At 65.9% G+C, this 1662-nt stretch overlaps 1 protein-coding gene across 1 annotated transcript in view; it reads right to left on the bottom strand.

Annotated features, from left to right (window-relative positions):
• CRK (CRK proto-oncogene, adaptor protein) overlaps positions 1-324 on the bottom strand; it is a 61638-nt gene extending 61314 nt beyond the window's left edge. Inside the window, exon 1 of the mRNA XM_019511332.1 lies at positions 20-324. Within this exon, the coding sequence (XP_019366877.1) occupies positions 20-263 (244 nt within the window). The 5' untranslated portion in view covers positions 264-324. The remainder of the gene's footprint in view (positions 1-19) is intronic.
• Positions 325-1662: the final 1338 nt, after the last annotated feature.

Here is a 1662-nt window from a genome sequence, read left to right on the forward strand (position 1 = left end):
CCCCACAGCCCGCACTCACCGGGGGCGCCGGGGCCCTCTCCGGCCGCGCGCCGCCCGCCCGCCGGCCCCAGGCTGTTGACGATGTAGTGCGAGACGCGCGAGCTCTCGGACACCGACAGCACGAAGTCGCCGGGGATGGTGCCCGAGTCGCGCACCAGGAAGGTGCCGTGGCGCTGGCCCTGCAGCAGCGACACCGCCTCGGCCCGGCTCAGCCGCCCCCAGTACCAGCTCGCCCGGTCCTCGCAGTCGAACTGCCCGGCCATGGGCCCTGCGCCGCGGCCCGGCCCTCAGCGCGCCCGCCCGCCACCCAAAATGGCGGCGCCTCTGCTGACCTCACCTTCCGGAAGTGACGTGCCGCCGCGCCAGGGCGTAACGTCATCTCTGTGCGCGGCGACCCCGAGGGGTGGGGGCGGGCTTGCTGCCACCTGGCTGGTCACGTGGTCCCCGACCCAGCGGGAAGGTCTTTTTTAATCCCCCTTTTTTACAGAACTAAAGAAATGAAAAACAACCCGTTGCTGTTCAGTGAGAACTGGAAGAAATCCCTGCAGCTCAATTCTAGTGAGCAGCCGGGGATCCTTTCTGTACAAGAGTCCAGTGCTGACTGACGGCGCGCTTCGCTGTGCGCTTATTTCGGAGAACTTGAAACTGTGCCGAGATGCGTCTAGTAGCTCCCTACTAGGAGCATGACAGCACGTGCCACAATAAACACAGTGATCCTGCCGCTCGAGCTCCGTCCCTCTCTCCTCTTCCCTCCAAAACCAGGGGAATCGCTTTAGGTAGTCAAATATGATCTTTGCATCTCAGTATATATTCATACACACAGAACTGCTTTGGGCTTATGCATCCGCGTAGCGTGTTCAAAACCAAACCAAACCCCTCTCAGTCGTGCCCTCCTGGGCGTCAGCCTGCGCGCTGCAACCAGGCGACCAGGGCAGAGAGCACGAAAGCCGGCTCCGCACCGCCCTCCTGTGCCACAAACGCGCCACTGCAGCCGGGAACAAAAGCCAGAGAAATAAAACCCTGCTCGGTGCTGCCCTCGCGTGACGCGCACCGGGCACTGCAGCCAGGGGACAAGGGCGGAGAGAGGGAAAGCGGCTCGGCGCCGCCGGGCTGTGCACCGGTGCGGCCGGGCGAGAAGGGCGGAGAGACAGGAGGAAAAAGGCCTCGCTTGTTCGGGGCGTCACCGGAGCAGTGCCCGCGGGCGGCGCCGACGGGGTTCGCGCTGCTCGGGGCGGGCACACGAGTCACGGACATTGATCCCGGCCCGGGGAGCGCGGCAGGGCGGGGATCGGAGCCTAACGCTCCCGCTGGGCGCTGTCAGGAGGGCGGCGATTGACTCGGAAAGGTGTACGGGCAGGCCCAGGGCGGCTAGGTCCTGCTTCGCTCTGATTGGCCTCTACCGGAGAAGGCGGGCCCTTGAAGGCTCGCCCGCCCCTTGTTTGCATCCTGATTGGCTGCCGGGAAATGTTGGGCGTCTGCACTCCTTTGTGCCCCGATTGGTCCGACTGCGATCCCCAGCGGCCCCCTGCACCGCGTTGTCTGCCCGCTGAGCCGGAGCCCCTGTCCCGCTGCCGGCTCGAGCCGTGCGCGGACCCGGAGCGCTGCGGCGCGTGGGCCCCGAGGAGCACCGTTTGCTTCTGCGCTGACGCTGAAAGCTCCCTG

The sequence above is a fragment of the Gavialis gangeticus genome, unplaced genomic scaffold, assembly GCF_001723915.1.
Source record: "Gavialis gangeticus isolate Ggan-Ray unplaced genomic scaffold, GavGan_comp1, whole genome shotgun sequence".
NCBI lineage: Eukaryota > Metazoa > Chordata > Crocodylia > Gavialidae > Gavialis > Gavialis gangeticus.